A 23130-nucleotide genomic window follows, 5' to 3' on the forward strand; every position below is an offset into this window, starting at 1 on the left:
CATTAGAGCAGAGATAGGCCATTTGGTGCTTCTCACGTGAGATATCCTGGGAATTTCAAGTCAAGAGCAGCTGGAGAGCAATACGTTGGCTTTCCATATACTAGAGCCAATGCTGTTGTTCTGCAACACAATTACAGACAGAGTATGAGCTTTATTTTGGTGTTAGGTCTCATTTTATCATTCTAAGCCCAGGTACTGCAGAAACATCAAGCGATGTGGCAGACTTTTCTAATTACAATGCTAATGTGCCACAGTAGGGGTGCAAGCGGCAAGAGAAATCCAAAGCAGCCACGTACATTATAGAGGAAAATGTTGTACATAATAAGTTGCCAGTGATTAAAAATAATGGTTTGCTTCAGAAAAAACATTAAACATATCAAAACAATTCATTTGTGCATTACCCAGACACAATACCATATCTGTTTTCCAGAAAGCTTTTTTATAGGAGAGAACCTAAACTAATATGTTTATGTGGTTTGCAATACAAGTATGGGATCCATTATCCGGAAACCCGTTATCTAGAAAACACCAAATTACAGAAAGGCTACCTTAGACTTCATTTTATCCAAATAATCCAATTTTTTTTAAAATTATTTCCTTTTTCTCTGTAATAATAAAACAGTACCTTGTACTTGATCCCAACTAAGATATAATTAATCCTTATTGGAAGCAAAACCAGCCTATTGGGTTTATTTAATGTTTACATGATTTTTTTAGTCGACTTAAGGTATGATGATCCAAATTACAGAACGATCCATTATCTGGAAAACCCCAGGTCCCAAGCATTCTGGATAATAGGTACCATACCTGTATTTCCCTATATCTTTCCCTGCACCCTGTACATTCTTTATACCTTTATTGGTGACTGTTTCTGTTTATGTTGCCTCAAGTATTTATACTCCTATACCCTTGGAGTGAGATTTTTGTTGGGGAGCAGGATGACTGCGGAGATCTGTCTACAATAGCAACAACGTATACCTTTTTAAATCAGATGGTACAGGGATTCAAAGACTTAGCAGTGATCAGTTTTCGCTAATGAATACTTGGGGTACATTTATCTAAACTCTGATTTTTTTTTTTTTAATTAAAAAGACTCGTAACCTCAAAAATCTTGATTGTGCGCTTATTTAAGAGAAAGATTTGAAACCTGAAAATGCAATTGCTTAAAAACATGAAAAGACAACTGGAATGCAGTAAAGTCACCATGAGTTGTCAACAGTGGCGTAACTAGATGGGTTCAACGGCCAATTCAATTTAGGGCCCCAAATATTTTAAATAAGTTTACCAATTATGGTCACTAATTAGGGCTTTACAGGGCCCTTTGCACGCCTGGTACCCCTGCAACCAAAGGGTCTGCTTTCTCTGTAGTTACGCCCCTGGTTGCCAAACTCTGAATTAATCTTAAAAACTAAAAAAAAATAGCTTGAAATTTGAAAATACAATTTCCATTATCTTCTACGTGAATTCACCATCTTTTAGGTGCCACATTTTTTTATACAAGTGTTGAAGTTGTTGGCATATAACAAACTTCAAAAATCTGAATTTTAGAAATTTTGAATTTGCTGTTTTTGCTACAAAAAAAAAACTTTAATCGCAGTAAGAACTTGAAATTCAGCAATTCTGCTGCATTCTTTTATCTCTTCTTTCCGAGTTATAGAATAGCTGAAGGAGCTATTCTTGTCACATTTTTATAATATTTTGAACTTCTTTTAAAGTGCGAACTTATAAAATTAAACACATTAAATACAAATATTTGATTTAATACATTTTTAGCACATGTACACAGGATTCTTATTCCCCAACAGAAAGTACATTTGGTATATGGGACATACTAATTGCTATTGCTTAGAACTGCTGTCACAATGCCCCACCGTGGAGCAAATCCCATTCACATAAAGACAGGAGATCTTGCAGATAACCTTTCTTTTGTTTGATAATTCCAACAGTATGCCTTAAATAATGGTGAGCTTGGTTTCTACAATGAGGTTATTTGTGGCTGCTGGAGGAAAACGGGAATGTTATTAATGTAGCATTTAATAACATTGTTAATGTCATTAGTCATTGTATTGCTGCTGCTAAATTCTGCTAAATGCCATTAACTGAGTTCTATTGTTTCACTTGATTTATAATGTTTCCGACTTAATAGAGGATACAGATTAATCCCCTAAATATGTTTTTTTACCATTATTTCTCTTGAAAGGGAAAAATGATTCCTTGTTAGTACTCCCTAAAGGGATTCTTTCATGGGTTAATAGTGCTGCTCCAGCAGAATCCTGCACTGAAATCAGTTTTTTCAAAAAAGCAAACAAATTTTTTTTATATTTTATTTTTAATTCTGACATGAGGCTAGATAGTCAGTTTCCCAGGTGCCCTCAGTCATGTGACTTGTGCGCTGATAAACTTCAGTCACTCTTTACTGCTGCTCTTCAAGTTGGAGTGATATCACCTTCTCCCTTTCCCGCCAGAAGCCCGTCTGCAGAACAATGGGAAAGTAACCAGCTCCCTGACACAAGACAACAGCTCCCTGGTAGATATGAGAATAGCCTCAATAGTAAAAATCCCACTGTGACTCCTTTAGTTAGATTGAGTAGGAGAAACAATAGCTTATCTGAAAGCAGTTCCATCAGGAAGTGTTGTTTTTTTTCTGGAAGCACATGACCAGGCAAAATGACCTGCACACCAATATAACAACTAAAAAATACACATATTGGTTCAGGAATAGAATTTGATATGGTAGAGTGAATTATTTGCAGTGTAAACAGTATAATTTATAGATCAAAACGACACCATAAAAATCATGACAGAATCCCTTTAACTTCTTCTATATGTATGTTACTAATCCTAATAATGACTAATAATAAAGGTGGAATATGTTCAAACCAGTCTATTAGTATCCCAGGCGGAAGTAGGTATAACTGTGAGTAATTCAAAGAATACACCATCTGATGAGCTCTGCTAAATATATTACAGTGAAACCTCAATTTCACAACCCGTTTGGAAGTTCTCCTTCATTTTAAACCATTTTTGCGGTCCCACTAGTGATGGGCGAATTTATTCGCCAGGCGTGAAAATTCGCCGGTGTAAAAAAAATGGACGCCGTCGCATTTTTACCAGTGAATTTTTCGCCGTTTTCAGCGAAGCAAAATGCCCCAAATTCACACATCACTAGGTCCCACCAATATACTGTATAATGCATAATGAATTCCCTGATTTTACACAATATTTTTCTGGTGCCCTGGGGATTCTACCGTATGCCCCTAAAAAGAACATTTTCTTACATTTAATAGGGATAAGGCTTGAAGAAAGTGTGGACTAAAACCCTTCAATGAATGTGAATATATAGTTTGCTCATTAAATGAAGAGCTATAACCTCTTGGATGTGTGTATATGTATTCTTCTGCCCACTGAATGTGTCACATAACGAACGTGAATGTTCGGCTTCTTTAATTAGCACAATGTTTTTAATATGTTTTAACCTTGAGGTATACACCACTGATGAAGCCTTGCATCTGATTATTACCTCAAACCATATGCAAATAAGTTATGTATGATTATTCGACATGAATATTAAATGCTCCGAGCCTATTGTGAGGAAATAGCTCTCTTAGCAATATTTTTCTATGCCCACAGCTGAAACTCCTCTGTCGATCCTTAGAGAATGTCAACCCACGTGTATTCCAAAGGATCCGTCGTATAGTAACTCTTGACATTTGGGCTTAGTGCAATTACACACATGCAAAGAAACCCACTCATGTCCCATCAGTGCACAATTGGCTAATAAACAGCTTTCTCTCTTTTATACTGCAGAATATTTGCCATGTCTATGGCTCATGGAAACTGCTGATGTTTGGTTAATGTATTTACAGTAAAAGGACTTGGTATATTTATGAAGCCGTGCATAACAGACTGCAGTAAATACCCAAAAAATTGCATAAATAAGTAAATATAAATCAGAATAATGGATATACTTTTCTCCAACCTATTTTTGGTACCAAAGGCACAATATAGACAAACTTGGGATGGTTATTGCTCCCATGACCTAATAACTGTTTAAAAAGTTTGATCATAAGTAGTGATGGTCGAATTTATTCGCCAGGCCGCCAGCGAATAAATTCACGAAACGCCCGCAAAAATTTGCGCGAAAAAATTTGCCTGCGTCAAAAAAAAATTTCCGCTGCGTCGAAAAAACGAACGCCGTGTCAAAAATGACCGTCAGCGTCAAAAACGAGACGCAGGTGCAGTTTCGTGAATTTTTCGCGCAAATTCGCCCATCACTAATCACAAGTACGTATCCAAACCAGTTTGGAATGATTTCAGCTATTAAAAGATCAGAAAACATAGACTATCAATTTTCCTGTTCAACTTAAATTGCTTGGCTTTAACACTTGGGACCACAGCCCATTAAATGATTTATTACTTCATTTAGACAAGATCACTGTGATAAATGCTGCCCTTTCCATCAGCAGTGCAAGCAACCAATTAGCCGATAATATGCTGACTATTACTGTAAAGGGGAGAAAAAAACCTTTACAATATGACACGTGCTACTTAATGTTAATTAAACCCAAAACCCAAATTAGTTTTGCACCTTAATGAGGTCCCCTTTGCCAACTTCTGCTAATTTGCAATTTTCTAGATGTCCTCCATCTTGGTGAGGCTCAGCTAAATCAGGAATTGCTTCCATAATAACTTCAGCATAGCCTTATAATTCATATTGAACAATTAAATCAGGAGAATGTTTTTTTTCTGAAAACCCCTTCAGTCCCTGTGTTTTTCAAGTCCATCAATCAAACCACCATAAATCTGAATTTTGTAACAATGTATTCCCAATATATAATTGTCTATCTGCTTGCAAACTATAATCCCTAGCACCCCAGTAGTCTATGTGCCATATCTGCCAATAAGATATTGTAATAACATGAATTGTTACATTTTTGGCCTATAACCAGCCCTGAATTATACTTTACACAATCATTATCATACGGTAGATTATGGGAATTTGGCACCTAGATAATTTCCTAATTTTTCTGGTTTCTTTACATAATCCAGATAATCACATCAGTTGTCCCTTTACAGGGTTGCAAAAGTTACATAAGAGAACTACTGCAGGAAATACCTCCCTTAAAGGGGCAATAGACTACTTGTCAAACATGAGTGCAACAATTAGTGCTTGTGCTGAACTTACTTTTTGCCTATTGTTTTAATTACAAAAAAAATATATGTTTTTTGTTATTTCTTGACCTAAACAGGGCAGATGGGGAAACTGAAACTACTACTTGCAAGGTATATTATTATAATATAAAGTTCATCCTTTGTTATAACTGTTTTGTTAGCAGGAGTCCATTATGTAAGGGAATTATCTGTGCAATGATAATCTAATTATCTACGCCATAAGGACCAAACATGTAGCCTTAATCATGGTCAGACTGGGGTGAGCAAGACCCACCTGGTACCCCAGGTGCCCCCACACCCCCTCTGGGGCCTCTGTTGCCCACTTACCGCCAGCCCCTCCCCTCAATGCACATTGTATGCTTACTTTTGCCACGATGGGGGAGGGAGGTCAACGGGAAGCAATGGTGTAGGTCAACAGGGATCGACAGTGGAGGTCAGCAGGGAGTGACAGCAGAGAGCAGGAGGGGATCGGGTCTGGGTTGGTGGGGTCCATGAGGGCTGGGGCCCACTTTGTTTTTTTCCAGTGACCCGCCGGCCCATCCAACCCTGGCTTTGATTGCCCTCTTTGCCCTGTTTAGCTCAATAAATAAGAAGAAAACCACAGATTTTTCATGATTAAAACAATAGGCAAAATGTATTTTTAGCCCAAGCCCTACTCATTGAACTTATGCTGCACAAGGGAACATACTGCCCCTTTTAAGAGCTTCACAACAACAACAAAAATTGTGTAAACTGCTTGGAGCTGTGAGATAATTCAGATAAAAATGATTTGAGAGGACCATGAGAATCCTGCCCTTACACAAACCTCTTTACTTTATGTTTTTACTCATTGGGGGTAAAAGGGAAAGTGCTACAATCTTGTACTCTCGTTCCCATGCTCCCTGCAGGGATGACACATGTAAAACATAATGCATATGTAAAACACATTTAATAGGACATGATGGTTGACCTTAAGTTCAACTTATGAATCAGAAGACTACATGGATAATATGTTATTTTATATCTGGTTTCACTTTTCTCATGGATTACTGATCTATGGCTCTTTGCTGCTATTGATGCCAGCAGTTGACCCAAGCCACCGGCTAGAAGAGGTTCTTAAGATGATCGATCAGCAGCAGCTGAATAGCTAATTTTTTGTAGTTTGTATTCAGACAGAATCTGAATATTTAAAGCAACAATGTTATTCTGTCATAAACAGCCAGCATTGGCATATGGACATGGCAATTATTTGGAACATGCAGACAATGAGGAATGCTCTCACGCATTGGAGTTCATTGAAGCCTGCATCGTCTGCGTTGGGGATGGGGAAGGATACGGTGATTTGATTGAACTGTGCTGGCATTACTAGGATAACAGCTTCGTGTATGTCAATGATCTGCATACCATGTGGCATACGGAAGCCATTTAAAAACCCATCAACTCATTGAAACGCTATTGTTTCCAAATCTGCTACTCCTAATTTGTTCATATTAATTATGGTTATACACTGGCTTCATTACTGGAATATAGATTAATACTCTTTGGCATGACTGCCAGTAAAGGAAGGGAATGAAGGAGGAAAAATGCAGGCGAAGCAAGTTTGCTTCATAATTGGATGTAAAACTCTTTCGGCGGATTGTGATACAAATAATGCAGAAAATAATCTGTTCTAAATAGGGAATTTCCTTGTTTCAGGAAATCATGGCTTAGTAGTCTCTCTCTATTAAAAAAAATCTTCTTAAATACACACTAACGTAGTTTACATTTTTTGTATCTATTTGTCTAATATGAAAAGATTCATGTATAATGACATTCCTAGTGTTGGACTTTCCCAGCATCTATAAGAGGTGCTACTAATTAGCATATATATTTTATTTTGCCAAAATGAGAGGAAAAAAAGATTGTGCATTGGTTCTGCAGTCTTAAAATTACTTTCCAAAATTATATCACTAGTCTTAACCATATGCGATTAAGGCCTCGCCAACTAGGGTCATGCGTTGATGTCATTTGATACCTGCAGCTTTATGTCCCAGTAAAACAGGACCCTGTGGCAGTTGGAGACCCAGTTGTGTCCTATTTGATGTGCATTTTTAATATATTTTAACAGCAAGTCACCTTCTAGAAGGATTGTGAGCTCCTAAAAATAATCTACTTTGGTCCATTACATGTCATTGAACTTTTTTGAGTCATTGTCCAGAGGCGTAAGAGCTGATGTCTTCCATTGTTTTTAGTAACACATACAAGGAGATATGTAGATCTATTACTGATTGCAGTGAGAGTACATCAGCCTTTTTGGTGTCAGTAATAAGAACTCACCTGTAATAGGCTGGAGGCTAGATGGGTGGTTCTTCCAAAACGGCAGGTCAACCTTCTGCAGCACAGATTATGGTAAACTGCTAAAGAAGCTCATGTTTACATTTATGTATCTGTATTACCATACAGATTGAATGAAAGTGTAAGAATACAATGCCACAGCTACCCCATAACACAGTGGTCTCCCTCTGCTCTAAACTAAGATTGGTCTTGATAATACTGTTGCCCATGGATAGGAAACTGGTTAAAGGACCATGTAGAGAGGGTGGTTATCAATGATACATTGACTACTTGGAGTAGGATTCATAGTGGAATGCTGTAGGGGTCTGTATGGGTCCACTTTTATTCAATTTGTCCATTAATGACTTGTAGGAGGACACCAAAAGTAATGCATTGGTGTTTGCAGATGACACAAAACTATGTAGGTTAATTAATTCCTGCAGGAGAATATGAGCAAACTGAGAATGCCGGCTAAGTGGCATATAAGATCCAAGGTTGATAAATGTAAGATTATACGGCTGTAAAACTATGCAGCCACTAATACCTAAGTTGGGCAGATCCATGATGGAGAAGAGACTGGTGGTACTTGTGGATAATAAACTTGCCTGTAGCAAGCAATGCCCTTCAGCATAGACCAGCAGGGTATTGTCACGTATTAAAATAGGAATAGATGTATGTGAAGAGGGGGTAACTCTACCCTTTACAAAGTACTGGTAAAGCCTAATTTAGAATATGCAGTCCAGTTTTAGTCTCCATATTTTACAATGTGAAATGCATAAATATTAGGATAGTATTATTCACCCTGAGCCCCATATCAGCTCTTTCCTTCCGCCATGTAAAGGTGTAATGATAACATGACCTGCATTGCAGCAATCTTGTGAATCGTTAGATAATGAAACCTGTGCCCAGGAACTAAGGAACTAATTAATGTAAATTTCTACATCAGCTACACTTCCATTTTATTACACGAAAGATTAACAGTTACTGTAATGGTGCAAATGGGAACAAACATCAGGATTAGCGATGTACAGTACTAATGAGATGTAATTTCTCACACTTTGAGTAGATTCAGAAATGTGAGATCAGGGTTGTGTGGATGGATAATAAGACTTGGGTTGGGTGTATTTGGCACTAGGTGGCACATTTTATTTTACATTATACTGATTGTGCACAAATAGTAAGTGATTTGCTATTAACCATACTACTGTAACTGGACATATACCTGTAGATCCCTCTGTTTTTTTGTTCTGGAGGGAAATAAACATGGATTTAATGGGGCAAATTCACTAAGATTCGTAGTTGCGCCAGTGTCCACTTCGCCGCACTTCGCCGCACTTCGCCAGGCATAATTTCGCCAGCACTACGCAAATTCACTAAAATCCGAAGTTGTGCTCAGGGGAAGCGGAAGGTTGCGAAGTTGCGCTAGCGTTAATTCGCCAAGCAAAGTGAAGTTACACTAGCGATGTTTAATTTGCACTTCGCCTGTTCTGAGGTGGCGAAGGAAGTCTGGCGTAAAAGGTAGCATTCAGAACAATGTGTGCGTTAGTGAATTTGCCTAGTTACGTCCGTTGCGCAAATTCGCCAGGCGTAAGGGTGCGAAGTAACACTAGCGTCCGTTAGTGAATCAGCAAATTAAAGAAAATGCCCTACGCTAGCGAATTAACACTAGCGTTAGGCGCTTCGTCCTTTAGTGAATTTGCCCCAATGTATTTAGTCTTATTATTATACTTATTTATGAAGCACCAACATGCCATGCATCACATTCTCAAGATCATTTACACTGGTCTCTGCAACCAATAGAACTTACAATTTATTCACCTTATTATACACCCACACTAAATCAACCCCACAACGCAATTGCTGTAAGGTAGGCATGTTTAACCACTGTGACACCAAGAAAATCTGCAAAATACTGGTTTGTGGGACATTATATAAAGGGTTCTTGCTGGATGGGGTACCTTCAATGCATCAGTTTTTTGTGGAACATTTATATATTGCATTATAGAATCTATATAAGAGTGGCATATTGGGGAACTATGTTAATAAGCAGGGATTCTCTTCAGTCTGCTTTCCATTAAAAGAAAACTAAACACCCAAACTAATGAAAACCCCTACCCTCCATAGTCCCCCCTCCCTGTTCCCCTCGCACAGGTGTTAATACCTACAAAATGCCCCTAAGTCTTTAATTACCGCTCGATGCAGAGTCAGCGCACAGGAGCTCAGGTGGCGCCATCTTTCCCTTTAAACTGAAAGGAAACATTTGATTCCAGGTTTCTGTAAAGACTATGACATTTGGCTTTATACATTCAAATGGCAGCTGCCATGTGGTTGGCCTTAAATTCGTCATTTATAAACAATAATTAGGATTCATAGATATTACTTTTGCTGTTTCTGAAGTATAATGCCTCAAATGAGTAAACAAAATGGCACTTCCCGCTCACATACAGTAAGTGCAAAGACACAGTCACATTCCACTTTGCATAAAATCAGTTCACACAAATACAAGGAAGATCAACGCTATATAATATGCTATAAACATACGTTTTTATAACTGACGCTAATGAGTGTGTTGCTGCCATTTTTATAGGACTACAGAGTTAACATTTTTTTGAGGCAAACATGGAATGATCCTCGGCTTTCGTATAGCGAATACCCAGACGATTCTTTGGATTTGGACCCTTCCATGTTGGATTCTATTTGGAAGCCTGATTTATTCTTTGCCAATGAGAAAGGAGCTAACTTTCACGATGTCACCACGGACAACAAATTACTGCGGATATTTAAGAATGGGAATGTGCTTTACAGTATCAGGTAAGAAAGGGGTTTTTCTATTGAATTTTACCTCCAGTAATAGTTTTAAAGAGCCTTAAAGGGCATGTAAAGTCTAAAATAGAATAAGGCTAGAAATGCTGTATTTTGTATACTAAATATAACCATGAACTTACTGCACCACAAGCCTAATCAAACAAATAATTTATGCTTTCAAAGTTGGCTACAGGGGGTCACCATCTTGTAACTTTGTGAAACATCTTTGCAAGACTAAGACTGTGCACATGCTCAGTGTGGTCTGGGCTGCTTAGGGATCGTCAGAAACAAAGCTGCTTGAGTTCTGCATGGCTGGGAAGTAAGGCGGGGGCTCCCCCTGCTGTTCATAAGTATGATTGTTTCCCTGCTCAGCAGTTAGGGACCATCTGACAATTCCTATCCACAGCAGTAAATGAAGGGAGATTTCACTGCATACAGTCAGGTTTCTTATAAAAACGGTACACATTTTTTAATTAAAGTATATTGGAGATAGGTTTCTTTTTCATTAAAGACAGTAAAAATGGGTTTTTATTTTTTTGCCTTTACATGCCCTTTAAAGGGGAACTCCGGGTTCTAAAAATTAGATAAAGAGGCCCACATAACACAGAACCCCTAATATACCCATCACAGTTACCTGTTTCTTCAAAAAGTATCAATAAATGCCATTTTCTATGCTGAAATCCAGCTGTGTAACAGTTCTTTCTGCATTGTTTGAAATCCTGGCAGGGAAGGAGGGACTAAACACTGATGTTACAAATTGTAACAACTTCTCCACAGCTTACAGACAGCATGCAGGAACTACATAACCCACAATGCATTGCACTGTGATGTCATGTTCCTTATTGAAATCACATGTGCAGGGAATTGTGGGGTTTGGAGGATACAGGTTGAGGACAGTGGCTGTTGATACAAAGTAACAGTAGTCAGCCAGTTCAGCAAAGTAGTCAGACAGATCAGCAGGAGAGCAGGGGGCTAGGCTTACAGAACTGTCCCAAACCATTAAAAATCATGAAAAATCTGCATATTTTCTAATTGATGTATAATGTAAAGTTGCTTGAGATGATGTTTACTTTTCAAAAAGCTTAAGTTATGTTTTTGTGGAGTTCACCTTTAATAATCAAAGTCATCAGCCGATATGTCTGATATCATCATTCTTTATCTAGACCTTAGTTGCGAAATATTTACTTGGAAAAATAATTGTACTCCTAATTGATAATTGATAATTGATACAGTTCAACAGCAGATGGAAAGCCAAAGGCTGAAGGTTACTCCCATAGGCAGTGCTGTAATGCTTCAGCATAGACAAGCCAGGTCTATCCATGTACTATACAGTTTACTAAAGACAGGCTATGGGGAAACCCTCCAAACAGACAGGCGCTGAGTTAAAGCCATGTGTGACCCAGCTGCTATGTAACATTTATCTCCTTCCCATGTGTCGGCTTTAGCATGAGATTAATTGCCTCTGTTTCCACTTGGTCAATCAGCGAGAGTTTTCATGTTGCGCCGCTCCAATCAATCCTCCTGGGCCCCCATTCTAAATGCTAATCTGCTACTGAAAAAAAATGCAACTCAGCCCCTTTCCAATCACGTTGCACATTTTGGCGGTGAAACTGATGAGGCCAAATGCTGATTTTCCATGCTACATTGGAAGTCATTTTGCACACAGCCATGGAAATAGCTCTTAGAATTGCCATGTAATTTCCAGTTATGCCTGAAAATATGGACGTAGAGCGATAGCAGATCCTGTCCAACATGACAAATGATGAATATCATTATACAGGCTATTACTGAGTTCCTTATTAGCCAAGGGTTCTGTTAGAAGCCATACTGCAGGTAGATTTTAACAAACCAACACCAAAAAATAGTAAACAGTTATAGGATCTGTTATGCAGAAACCTATTATCCAGAAACCCCAAATTATAGAAAGCCAGCTCTCATTTTATCCAAATAATCCAAAGTTTTAAAATCCTTTCCCTTTTCTCTGTTATAATAAAACAGTAACTTGTACTTGATCCCAACTAAGATGTAATTAATCATTATTGAAGTCAAAACCAGCCTATTGGGTTTATTTAATGTTTAAATGATGGAAAGACCATATTCAAAGTCTCAAAAAGATTTCCTGTTTATCTGTAATATTAAAACAGTTACTTGTACTCGAACTAAGATATAATTAATCATTGTTGAAGGCAAAACCAGCCTATTGGGTTTATTTAACGTTTGAATGATTTTCTAGTAGACTTAGGGGCTGATTCACTAAGGGTCGAATATCGAGGGTTAATTAACCCTCGATATTCGACTAGGAATTAAAATCCTTCGACTTCGAATATCGAAGTCGAAGGATTTAGCGCAAATACTGCGATCATACGATCGAAGGATTATTCCTTCGATCGAACGATTAAATCCTTTGAATCGAACGATTCGAAGGATTTTAATCCAACGATCGAAGGAATATCCTTCGATCAAAAAAACTTAGGAAAGCCTATGGCGACCTTCCCCATAGGCTAACATTGACTTTGGTAGCTTTTATCTGCCGAACTAGGGGGTCGAAATTTTTTTTAAAGAGACAGTACTTCGACTATCGAATGGTCGAACGATATTTAGTTTGAATCCTTCGATTCGAAGTCGTAGGTCGAAGTAGCCCATTCGATGGTCGAAGTAGCCCAAAGAATACTTCGAAATTCGAAGTTTTTTTACTTCGAATCCTTCACTCGAATTTAGTGAATCGGCCCCTTAAGGTATGAATATCTAAATTATGAAAGATCCATTGTCTGGAAACCCCCAAGCCCTGAGCATTCTGGATAACAGGTTCCATACCTGTACACTATTCTTATCCTGTTCTATCATATAATACGTTCTGGGGTTGTTATGCAGGAAACTGGCACTGTACTGATCCTGCCATGTGCTCTAAAAAGAATAGGTATTGTATGTATCGTGTCATGTTTTCTGTGGTTTAATACATGGAATGGGCACTGCATTAATCCATTATTGGACCTATATTTACCCTACTATGTGCTAGCCTCCCCAAACATAAAAAAATCACCTGTTGCCTGTGTTTTGGGTTGAACTTGATCACAGGTTTTCAGGTACTGTATATATACAGGCAGGCAGGCAACAAATCCCAGAGTTCTGGATTTCCTCAAATACTCTACAGATGTTTGTCAGAGTCTGAACTTAATTTGTTTAATAAAATATGAGCAACATTAAGAGGCACATTTATCAACATTCTAATTTTAATGGTTTTAAAGGTTTTTGAAACTGCAAATGAACTTGTTTTTAACTAAAATCACAAATGCCATGTAATTTATTACAAGATCAGAATATAAAATGTACAAATGGAAAAAATATATTAAAATTTTTTTTGGTACAATTCATAGTGAAAACGAATCCGAAAAACTCTGAAAGTCTAAAAAGAATGTCCAATATGATCAGTGCAGCTCCCGTTGACTTCTATGGAACCTCAACTGCTTTTAGGTGGAAAAGATTTGTATTGGAGTATTTCTTAGTTTTTACACTTAGCAAATCTAGATTTTTCTGAGTTTTAGAGAAATGAAAAAACACAAATACTTAGAGAAAAAAACAAAAATCCAAATGTTAGTAAATAGAAATGCAATGTAGGTGACTGTATAGACTTCCATTGTCCAGACCAGAGCTTTAAAGTAGGGATGCACTGAATCCACTTTTTTGGATTCGGCCCAATCCCCGAATCCTTTGCGAAAGATTCGGCCAAATACCGAACCGAATCCGAAACCTAATTTGCATATGCATATGCAAATTAGGGGTAGGAAGGGGAAACCGTTTTTTACTTCTTTGTTTTGTGACCAAAAAGTCACGTGATTTCCCTCCCCGCCCCTAATTTACATATGCAAATTAGGGTTCGGATTCGGTTCGGCCAGGCAGAAGGATTCGGCCGAATCCTGGATTCGGTGCATCTCTACTTTAAAGTCCCTTGACTTAAAAAGTAACATAATTGGCATGACTGAAAAAAGGGAATTTGCCGGAATCTGAATCCTGAACAGGATTCGAGAAAGGTCCTGAGGCACCTTTCTCAAATCTAATGGTGAATTTGAATCAGATTTACTTGGCAGGTGCCATTTCAGTCCACTTCTCTTCTCTGCAGCCACTGACACCAAGCATGTCAGATCCAAATCAGCTTCAATTGGCTTGGTGTCGGTGATCGCAGAAAAGAGGACCTGAAGAGGCCCAAGATGGCACCCAACTGCACTACTTTGGTTTTTTAGAACCAGGTATAAGGGGAAATTTAGGGGGTTGAGGGAGGACTCTGGACCAGGTCAAGTTATTAAGAAGACTTTTGTTCTTCTGACTAAAGCTTAACAAAGAGTTAGCCCAAGGTCCAGTGCCGGAACTAGGGGTAGGCAGAAGAGGCATGTGCCTAGGGTGTAAAGTTTGGGGGGTGCCAGGCACATACCTTATCTGTCGCCTACACCTAGTCCCCGGAGTGTCCCCTCACAGAGAGGTCCTCAGCGGGTTCTGTCCACCAAAGGTAAAGTGTGTGGATGGGCGCCTGTTTAAACATGCTCACTCTCGATTGTGTGTGGACTTGTGTCTGTTCGCACATGCTTAGGCAGACGTGCGTGAGGGGGCGACATGGCTCGTTGGGTTGCCTTGGGCACCCGGCTGGCCTTGCCTGGCCCTGCCAAGGTCACCATTGCCTTTTAGCAGTAATTATTTGTGCCTGTGCTCCTAGATGCCCTTAGTATCCCATATTTTTTTGGCTGCCAGTTACTTGAAGCTAGGGACCTACAAACTGGTAGCACTAGCTCTATGAGAGATGGAAACTAAACTAACTTTCTACTAATGTTTTGATAATGTATAACAGTCCCTAAGCTTAGCTTGTCAACAGCAGCTTAGAGCACACAGAGCATGTGCAGTGCCACTGACACTCAAATAATGTCTGGCAAGGTCCAAGAAGGGGACCTGCAGGGGACAAACATAAAGGACTGGATCTTTACTATAATAGGGCTGCTGAAGCTCTTTGCCTTTACAGTAAGTTCAGTAAATAAAACACAGCATTTGTAGCCATATTTTAAAACCACTACCTGCTACTTTGTAGCTATCAGAACAACGCATGATGTGGACAAATCCTGGTGTGATCTGGGTGGACTGAAGGGGTGGACTGAGAACAGTAAAAGCGAAATTGTTCCAGTTTGAGAATGTTGGGAGTAGAAAGTGATGAGCAGCCAGTTCTGGAAGTTGTTATTTTAATGCATTTATTATATCAATCTTTAACCTTTGAAGGTTATACTGTGCTAGATATAATATCAATAGAGAACACATGCGAATGGGTCAGTGTCAGAAAGCCTGAGGGTGTGATGGTTTGACAGCAGACAGTTAATGTTATAAAGGAGAGGTGTATCCTTCCTGCCAGGTACAGACTGATCTGCACTTATCCCACCCCGCGGGGCAGAGAGACTTATTATAGCATTTCTTCTTAGCTTTTACCTATTGCAGCCTCAGCAGGTTTTCAGTTCAAATCTACAGGACTCAAGTGAGATTATGAGAGGTTCTTTTGTAGATAACATTAACCTTCTAGAAAGCCGGTATCAATCTAGCAAGTAGGACAGTGGAAGAACTACAGAACAAGCTTTATATTCAGCAGAGCATGCTGCAGGAGATACAGTACTATATAAATCATGCTACAGACAAAGGTGCACATAATACAAAGCTGCCAGTGATAGTCTCCTTTTAACTGCTTCCCTAGGAATTACATGGAAAAGTGCAGTATTTTTATTTAATTGCTGATATGAACAGAGACATTTGCCATGGCATTACACACTATGGGGCAGATTTACTAAAGGGTGAAGTGGCTAACGCTAGCGTCAATTCGTTAGCATTACCCCCGCAGGGACAATTTACTAACGGGTGCATGCAACAATTCGCTAGTGAAATAGACAGGCGGTAGCGGTCATTCACACTCTATCACCAGGCGACAATTCATTCTGGCGAACGCACGGTACGCCGCAAATTCACTAAAATGCAGATTTTACTGAATGTTACCTCTTTTGCCAGACTCGTCTTTGCCAGCTCAGACCAGGCGAAGTGCAGTGGAGTACATAGATCTTCCCAGGGTCGGACTGGCCCGGCAGGACACCGGGAAAAAACCCGGTGGGCCCCCTGACCCTCATGGGCCCCTGCCGGGCCAGACCCCCTTTCCCATTATTCGAGTTGCCCAGCGGCACCATTTGCGCATATGCGTGGCGCTGTTTGGGCATGTGCGCCGAGCAACTCCTTCATGCTCGGCGCGTCCCAGTAGGGGCCAAAGGGGGTCCGACCCTGGATCTTCCTCAATCTTCTGGCACTTACATTATATTATTTGAGTGGAAAATGCATCAAAGTTCAAAAACTGCTGGCATCTTATTCAGAGTGATAGCCTGCAAAAGTCCTTAAAAAATTTATTTTTGGTAACCGGTTTTCTCCATACATTTTATAACATATGGAACATTAATTTTACAGTGGGCTCATGTTTCGGGCATTATAACAACTCTATTGTCTTTATTAAGGTTCCCTGGACATGTGTTTAAAAAGTGTAAGTTTTTGCACCAACATTTAACATAAAGACGTCCATACAACTTTACATTTCCCACCCTTTGCAAATTGATCTGAGCTCATCTTCACAATCAAATGCTCGCATTGCCGAAGTAACGCTAGTGAAAAGTCGCCAGAGTTCGGCGCCTGCGACAAAACTCCTAATTAGCGTTGTCTGAGCGAATTTTTGCCTGGTGAAGTGTTGCGCCGGGTGCGAAGTGGACGCTGGCGAATTTTCGTCGGTTAGTAAATCTGCCCCTTAGTATAGCTGTGATTGTGTGACTTCAGTCAATAGTACCATTATTTTTCATACACATCGGTGCCTAATTTGCACTAGTGGCCTGCAGAGCAAACGATCAACTCAAATAAGTTGAAATGTACAACTCAAGGACTTACTGAATAGGAATGGAGAGCCATACTGAATGCAATAAAACTGAATTTGCTCAGCGTTGATCACATTGGGAGACCTGAAATCAGTTACCAGTCCATTCCCATGCAGTGGAATCCATACAACAACACTACACAGAAAATTAAAAACCCTCCGTGCTTATTGCTAGGCTTTCTCCAGGCTCACACAAGGCTTTAATAAAAAACAAAAAAACATACTTAACATCAGTGCAGATTCAAACATAATTTTTCCAGGGTTTAAAATACTGTAGTGTTTGGGGGCAATTTAATAACAGATGCAAGTTTGCTCCAGGTCTACTTACCCATAGTAACAACTCAGCAGGCAGTATTTACCAAATGATCATTTGGTTACTATGGGTTACCAGGCTTGGAGCAAATGTTGTGCCTGTAATTACATTAACTTAATTATTAGTGATAAATTATTGTATATCAGTAAGGACAGCAGCGCAGACACTAGTAGCTTCCCCATTGACTTATACAGGACCTCGAGAGCTTTGAGATGCCGGAGTTGGACTTTTAAGACCATCAGGCTTTAATAAATTCTGAAAAATTCGTAGTAGTTTTTTTTTTTACCGGAAACCACAAATTATTTGAATTTCGGATATTCAGAGCATAATAAATAACCCCCTCAATATCAATTCAATGTTCAGGCATGAATATTATTCCTGCAACAGGATTTATTCATTCTAACCCTATCCTTTAGAAACACCCGTTTTTGTTCAATCTATTTCTATTGATAAATCGCTACAAGGCACATTATAAGGAATAAAAGCAGATATAAAATGTAAATGAAGGCTATAGCCAAACAGGACATTATGGCATATTACATACCTATACCTATAATATTATACTCACTGGAGCATCTACAGGCAATATTTGTCGGAGCTCTGTGTCATGGTTTTAATGCAATTCTGAGAATCATTGAATCTGTTCAGTGGAGCATGTGTTTCTGTGCTGTTCTAGAAATGGCTATAGTTGAATAAACACTTGACTTGTGTGTGTGTGTCCCTGATGTGTGCAAGGACTGGAAGGGGTTAAGGAAGAAATGTAACCCCCATAGGAAAATGGAAATATTTTGCCCATATAGGAAAAATGCCTATATATATTTTATAGTAAAAAATTATTGGAACTGCTTGAAAAATGTTGTGCATAAAAAAATGCCCATTGACATCAATGTGCTTGCAGAATGTGTTAACGTTTTTGGCAACGCAAAATGTGTCAGATTCATGACCCGATCTTCTGGCAAGTGACATCCAATTGGTCTCTAAATAGTCTTACTATCAATATGCAGTTCAACGTATAGGGGCAACAGTCTTTGGTTGTTGAGGAATACTGAGATATTGTGTTCACCCAGAGATAAATGGCAGTAGGCAGAGTATCTTTACTTTATGTGTAAACAAAAGGCCTGCATAATATTGGTAGTTTGGTATGCTAAGTACATTGCGTGTCACACCCAAGTCTTTTGACTGCAACTTGCAATAGATGCAAATGCTGTTCTTGACATGAGCTCTGCAAGTGACGTAGCCCCATGTTGAGAATGCTGAATGCAACTTTGCACGTGGTTTGCAAAAAAACGCAATTGCATTCATTTTCATGCAATTAAATTGAGCACAGCTCCCCATGCGGCTGCAATTATGGAGGGGGGGAATGGTGCATTGTAGGTAAAAATAAAATGGAGAATTGCAGCTGAAATGGCACATTTCACTTGCAGTCATAAAAGGCCCTTTATATATATATTTATAAAGAAAGCGTAACATTCACTTCAGTTTACTATGTTTACTTATGTTAATATTAGTATTTATATAACAGATATAGCAGATTCATTGTCTGTCATGAAAACAGTCCTCAAGAACACATACTATTATGTAAAATGAATTATGAGTCAGTTTACAAAGTCACAACTCATAAACAACTGGCAGCTGCTTAATACTGGTAGTTTGGTGTGCTGAGTACATTGAGTGCCATTGCTTCACCGTGTTCGTGTTGATAAACATCTGTTGACTTAGAAAAGTCATGGATTTTGTATATCCCCTAAATGTCGATTCTTTGGGGCAAATTCACTAAGATTCGTAGTTGTGCCAGGCGTAACTTTGCCGCACTTCGCCGCACTTCGCCAGGCGTAGTTTCGCCAGCGCTTTGCAAATTCACTAAAATCCGAAGTTGCGCTCAGGGGTAGCGTAAGGTTGCGAAGTTGCGCTAGCGTTGATTCGCTAAGTAAAGTGAAGTTACGCTAGCGAAGGCTAATTTGCATTCGGCGCGAAATTCAAATTTCAATGGAGGAATACGTATCAGCACTACAAATGGCTAGAAAACCTTCAAATCATCAAATAAAAATTTTATTTTGCCCTACACATGTGCCCACTGTCTAGGTAAGTTGCCATGAGTCAGGAAATGTAGGGGGAAGGAGGGGAGCCCCAAAAAAATGTACAATCTTTTTCAGCCTATCACCCATAATGTAGAAAACATGCCAGCGTTTTTTTGACTTTTTTTGAAACAATCCCTATCTACCCTATTGCGCTTCGCCTGGTCTGAGGTGGCGAAGGAAGTCTAGCGTAAAAGGTAGCGTTCAGTACACTGCGCGCGTTAGTGAATTTGCGTAGTTACGTCGCTAGCGTAACTTCGCCAGGCGTAAGGGTGCGAAGTAACACTAGCGAAACTACGCCAGCGTTCGTCAGTGAATTTGCGCAGTAACGAAAATGACAAACGCTAGCGAAGTAACGCTAGCGTTCGACGCTTCGACGCTTAGTGAATTTGCCCCTTTGAGTTGAAAGACACATTATTATTATTATTATTATTGTCCATCTTTTGATCAGCACAAGACACAATAAATGACACGTGTCCATCCATTTTTAAGGTGACACTGGCAACCAATCCCAATGCACAGTACAACAAATATAGACCAATACAGGAGCTACCTGTTTCTTAGAGCCTCCAGTTTAAAACAAGAGAGAAGGAGCGAGACAAAAGACAGGGCAAAATAATGGGTCTAAAAGTGAGATTTTGGCATTCTGTATATCCTTTTAGAATGTGGCATTGGCTTACAGTACATCACAAACAAAGAGTAGTTAAAAAGGTAAACAGAATATGGTCAAAGTACTTTATTTAAAAAGATGACAACCTGGGATAAAGTCTGATTTACAAGGAGAGAAACGGTACAGCTCTAGAAACGTTCCAGAATGTCCATTTTGGGTAAAGCATTTTGTTTTCTACCATAGGTTAACTTTGACCTTGTCATGTCCGATGGACCTGAAGAATTTTCCAATGGATGTGCAAACCTGTGCAATGCAGCTAGAGAGCTGTGAGTATACAACACTTACCCTGCACCCGTTCATTTACTGTATTTCTTATGTTTTCCTGACCTAAATCTGACTTTTCTCTATTCTTTTCTATCTCCTTCTCATTTACATAAGTCCCAGGGTAAATAAGGATTGAGCTCACAGTAGACATTTTAAAATTCTATATATTAACATATATTCCATTGCACTTTGATTATGTTGAGTTGCTTGGTAAGCTATAATTTTATGAGCAGAATATAAGATATTCAGAATTACTGTTCTCAAAAAAGCAAATGCATCATGTCTTAACCCAATGTGGTTAAAACAACAGACACTGAACAAATACAGAAAAATAATGAAATACGTGTGTACTGGGGAAGCTGAAAACACTTCAGTCTTGAAATATGACAATATTGTTTTTTTTTTCCCTGAGCCTTCAGTTTTTCCAATGTATTCATCTGTGATTTGTTTACTCCAGTTGGTTACACAATGAATGACCTTATATTTGAATGGCTGAGTACTAGCCCTGTGCAAGTTGCTGATGGTTTGACTTTGCCGCAGTTTATACTGAAAGAAGAAAATGAACTCGGCTATTGCACTAAACACTACAACACAGGTAAATGTTCTCTTTTCTTGTATTTGGGCATTGTGGGTTCCACTATTGTGGAAGTGGTTTATTATAATATATTTTAATTGTTTTAAATATAACGATTTAATTAGTTTTTTTAGTGTTTCACCATTTTCTCTCTTGTTACGAATCTTCCTTCCTTAATATTAAAATAATGTATCAGATTTATGAAATATTGAACTGGGGAATCCCGGTAGATTTACAGCAGTAAGATATTGTCCCTATTTACAAGGGTTTTGTGGAACTGTCATATTTACCAAAGGTACATGTGTTGATATTTCAGAAATTTCTGCTCTAGGGGGTATTAGAGCTCAGCAGAAACACCGGGCTCTAACACCCCTTTAAATTTTTAGTTTATGTGGGGATTAAGGATTCTAAGAAGTTATTGTCCATCTAGCAAGCATTATTACCACACAATAAGAATAATGGCAGGACATGATAAATCTGCCCTAATGTCCTCAAACACATTATTAATGTAAGGTTAGATTGCTCTTGGGGGAATTGTGAGTTTGTTAAAAAAAAACTATTAAAAAATGTCTATGATTGAACCACTATGTAGACATGAGGATGCCATAAAGGGTTCTGTATGATGAAAACCTTTCTTATTTACAACACAACTGATGCTATAAAGGTATTTAAAATATCTCTGCTGTTATTTGCCCTATCTTTAATGATCTTAGGTCTATAAATGCAACTATTCATTTTACTGCTAGGATGTGTATTAAATATAAAATAAGAATACCGAATGTTGGCTTGTGTGTTAATAAAGCAATGGATACCCCATCATTCTCATGGTCATGTACAGTATGTAGAAGCTTGTAAAAGTCAATTCTTTGGGGTAACTGTTCATCAAAGGTAGGAGTGAAAACAGGGCTGTGGAGGCCAGGAATCAGCGACTAGAAGGGTTAAATGACAAAACTTTTACAGATATTGCATATATAGTTCTCACAGTTTCCCAACAAAGGACAGCGTATGACATTGCTTAATGATGCCTAATGTTTGGCCAAAAACAGGTCGATGGAAGGGTATTGCAGTTATGGTGCCAAATGTACCATATCAGTCTTAAGTGTCTATATAATGCTTATTGTTCCAGGAAATCTTGGCATTGCTGAATAATAGAGGGTAGGAGGCATCAATAAACTATTAGACACAGCAATTGGCTCTCCTTGCCATCCTTGCTTGTTTCTCAAGAAGAGAGTTTCACAGTCACTATCTAGTGCAGGGGTCCCTAACATTTTTTACCGATGAGTCACATTCAAGTGTAAAATAATGTTGGAGAGCAACATGAGCATGCAAAAAGTTTCTGGGGCTTCCGAATTAGGGTTGTGATTGGGTATTGGTAGCTTCTATGTAAACTTGCAACCAACAGGAGGCTCAGTTTAGCAATACATGGTTTTTATGAAACACATGGTTTTTATGAAACTAAACCTTGCGTTTAAACCAAGAATTCAAAAATAATCACCTGCTTGTAGGTGTATCTAACTAGTGTATCTAACTGCTACATATATTGCAGTCCTGTAATGCTTCATTAGGTTTTCCTTAGGTCATTTAGTTGTAGGACTCTGGCTAAACATATGAACACAATGAGACAGAAACAGGTTGTTTGGATTGTGAGAAGATGTTACTACAAGAACTCTCTGCTCTGCTATAATTTCACCAGTAGCCTATTTATTCTTTTTACCCAAAGTTTTTAAATACATTTGCAGCAAAACACATATGTTCCAAAAAGCAAGGTATAGAACCTAGTAACATAGTTGGGAAGCTTGAAAAAACTAAGAGTCTACCAAATTCAAACTCTTGAAGATCTCTTGTAGATCAAAGATGACCTTCAAGTAGTGTTCTTTTTGAGAAAAGAGAGAGAGAGAGAGAGAGAACATACCCCTACCAATGAATTCTTATATTCTATCAAGGATACTAGCATTTGTTATGTCATACTAAATACTATTACCCCTAAATCTGTGTTTAATTCATGGATTTTAGAATGTTCCACAAAAAAAAGGTCACCAT

General features: G+C 38.7%; 1 protein-coding gene across 5 annotated transcripts in view; it reads left to right on the forward strand.

Annotated features, from left to right (window-relative positions):
• The window catches only part of glra2.L (glycine receptor alpha 2 L homeolog), a 124099-nt gene that overhangs the window by 41450 nt on the left and 59519 nt on the right, over positions 1-23130 (forward strand). For all 5 annotated transcript variants that reach the window (XM_041581624.1, XM_041581626.1, XM_018246018.2 and 2 more), the window contains 3 exons: positions 10052-10275; positions 20436-20518; positions 20974-21111. In XM_041581624.1, coding sequence (XP_041437558.1) covers positions 10052-10275; positions 20436-20518; positions 20974-21111 — 445 coding nt within the window. The remainder of the gene's footprint in view (positions 1-10051; positions 10276-20435; positions 20519-20973; positions 21112-23130) is intronic.

Source organism: Xenopus laevis, chromosome 2L (assembly GCF_017654675.1).
Source record: "Xenopus laevis strain J_2021 chromosome 2L, Xenopus_laevis_v10.1, whole genome shotgun sequence".
Lineage (NCBI taxonomy): Eukaryota > Metazoa > Chordata > Amphibia > Anura > Pipidae > Xenopus > Xenopus laevis.